Raw genomic sequence first — 1102 nt, 5'->3', positions numbered from 1 at the left:
AAACATAATTTCTTTTTTTTTTTTTTTTTTTTTTTTAAATAAGTAAACACAAAAATATGTAAATTATATAATTTTTATTAGGGCTGTCAAAATATAATTTTTACTAGACTCCTCATTTCTGATTTTTCTTTCCTGACATTGACATTTAATTTTTGTTGAATCTCACAAAGAAATGTATGGGTCAAATTTAAATATATTTACAAATTTTTGAAATTAAAATATTATTATTATTATTATTAGGGCTGTCACAATATCAGATTTGCACTGCATTCCTCATTTCTGATTTTTCTGTCCTGCCATGGGCATTTAATTTTTGTTGAATCTCACAAAGAAATGTATGTCATATTATTTAAATAAAATATAATTACTATTTTTTCTTTTTATCAAATTTAAATATCGTCATGGTTACTAGGGCAAGAATATGGCTTTATAATTTTTATCAGGGCTAGATTAGGTCTTGAATGTTTTTTAATCTACCTGGCTATAATGGCCGTTAATGATGGTTAATCTGAAAAAAAAAACATATTTTCTAAAATATTAATATGCATGCTGTGAGCTGATTTCCTACTCTTAACTATTCACAGGAACATTTAAAATTCAGAAGACCAGATTTCAGAGGGAAGGATACGATCCACGGCTTACAACTGACCAGATCTACTTTCTGAACTCCAGAGTAGGCCGTTACGAGCTTGTGACCGAGGAGCTGTACAATGCTTTTGAAGATGGCAGCATATCCCTTTGAGACAAAGAAGGAAAGGTAGTCTGAACCTACCTGGTCTTCTAACCCGTGACCGTACAGTGTTACCACAATGCAACAGAACCCACTCAGATTTCTTCTGCTAGTATTTAGACACTTTTTGCATTTACATTTTAGCGAATTAATAGTATTGCTTTTGAACAGGTTTCTTCAGTTTGGTAGCCTGCTAGAACACATACAGGTGCATCTCAATAAATTAGAATGTCGTGGAAATGTTCATTTATTTCAGTAATTCAACTCAAATTGTGAAACTCGTGTATTAAATAAATTCAATGCACACAGACTGAAGTAGTTTAAGTCTTTGGTTCTTTTAACTGTGATGATTTTGGCTCACATTTAACAAAA

General features: G+C 30.9%; 1 protein-coding gene across 1 annotated transcript in view; it reads left to right on the top strand.

Annotated features, from left to right (window-relative positions):
- LOC107670527 (long-chain fatty acid transport protein 1-like) overlaps positions 1–929 on the top strand; it is an 11310-nt gene extending 10381 nt beyond the window's left edge. The window contains exon 13 of the mRNA XM_016463170.1: positions 585–929. Coding sequence (XP_016318656.1) covers positions 585–742 — 158 coding nt within the window. The 3' untranslated portion in view covers positions 743–929. The remainder of the gene's footprint in view (positions 1–584) is intronic.
- Positions 930–1102: the final 173 nt, after the last annotated feature.

Source organism: Sinocyclocheilus anshuiensis, unplaced genomic scaffold (assembly GCF_001515605.1).
Source record: "Sinocyclocheilus anshuiensis isolate Anshui unplaced genomic scaffold, SAMN03320099.WGS_v1.1 scaffold476, whole genome shotgun sequence".
NCBI classification, from domain to species: Eukaryota; Metazoa; Chordata; class Actinopteri; order Cypriniformes; family Cyprinidae; genus Sinocyclocheilus; species Sinocyclocheilus anshuiensis.
The sequence above is the reverse complement of the archived record's forward strand: the minus strand, read 5'-3'. Positions and strand labels throughout refer to the sequence as shown.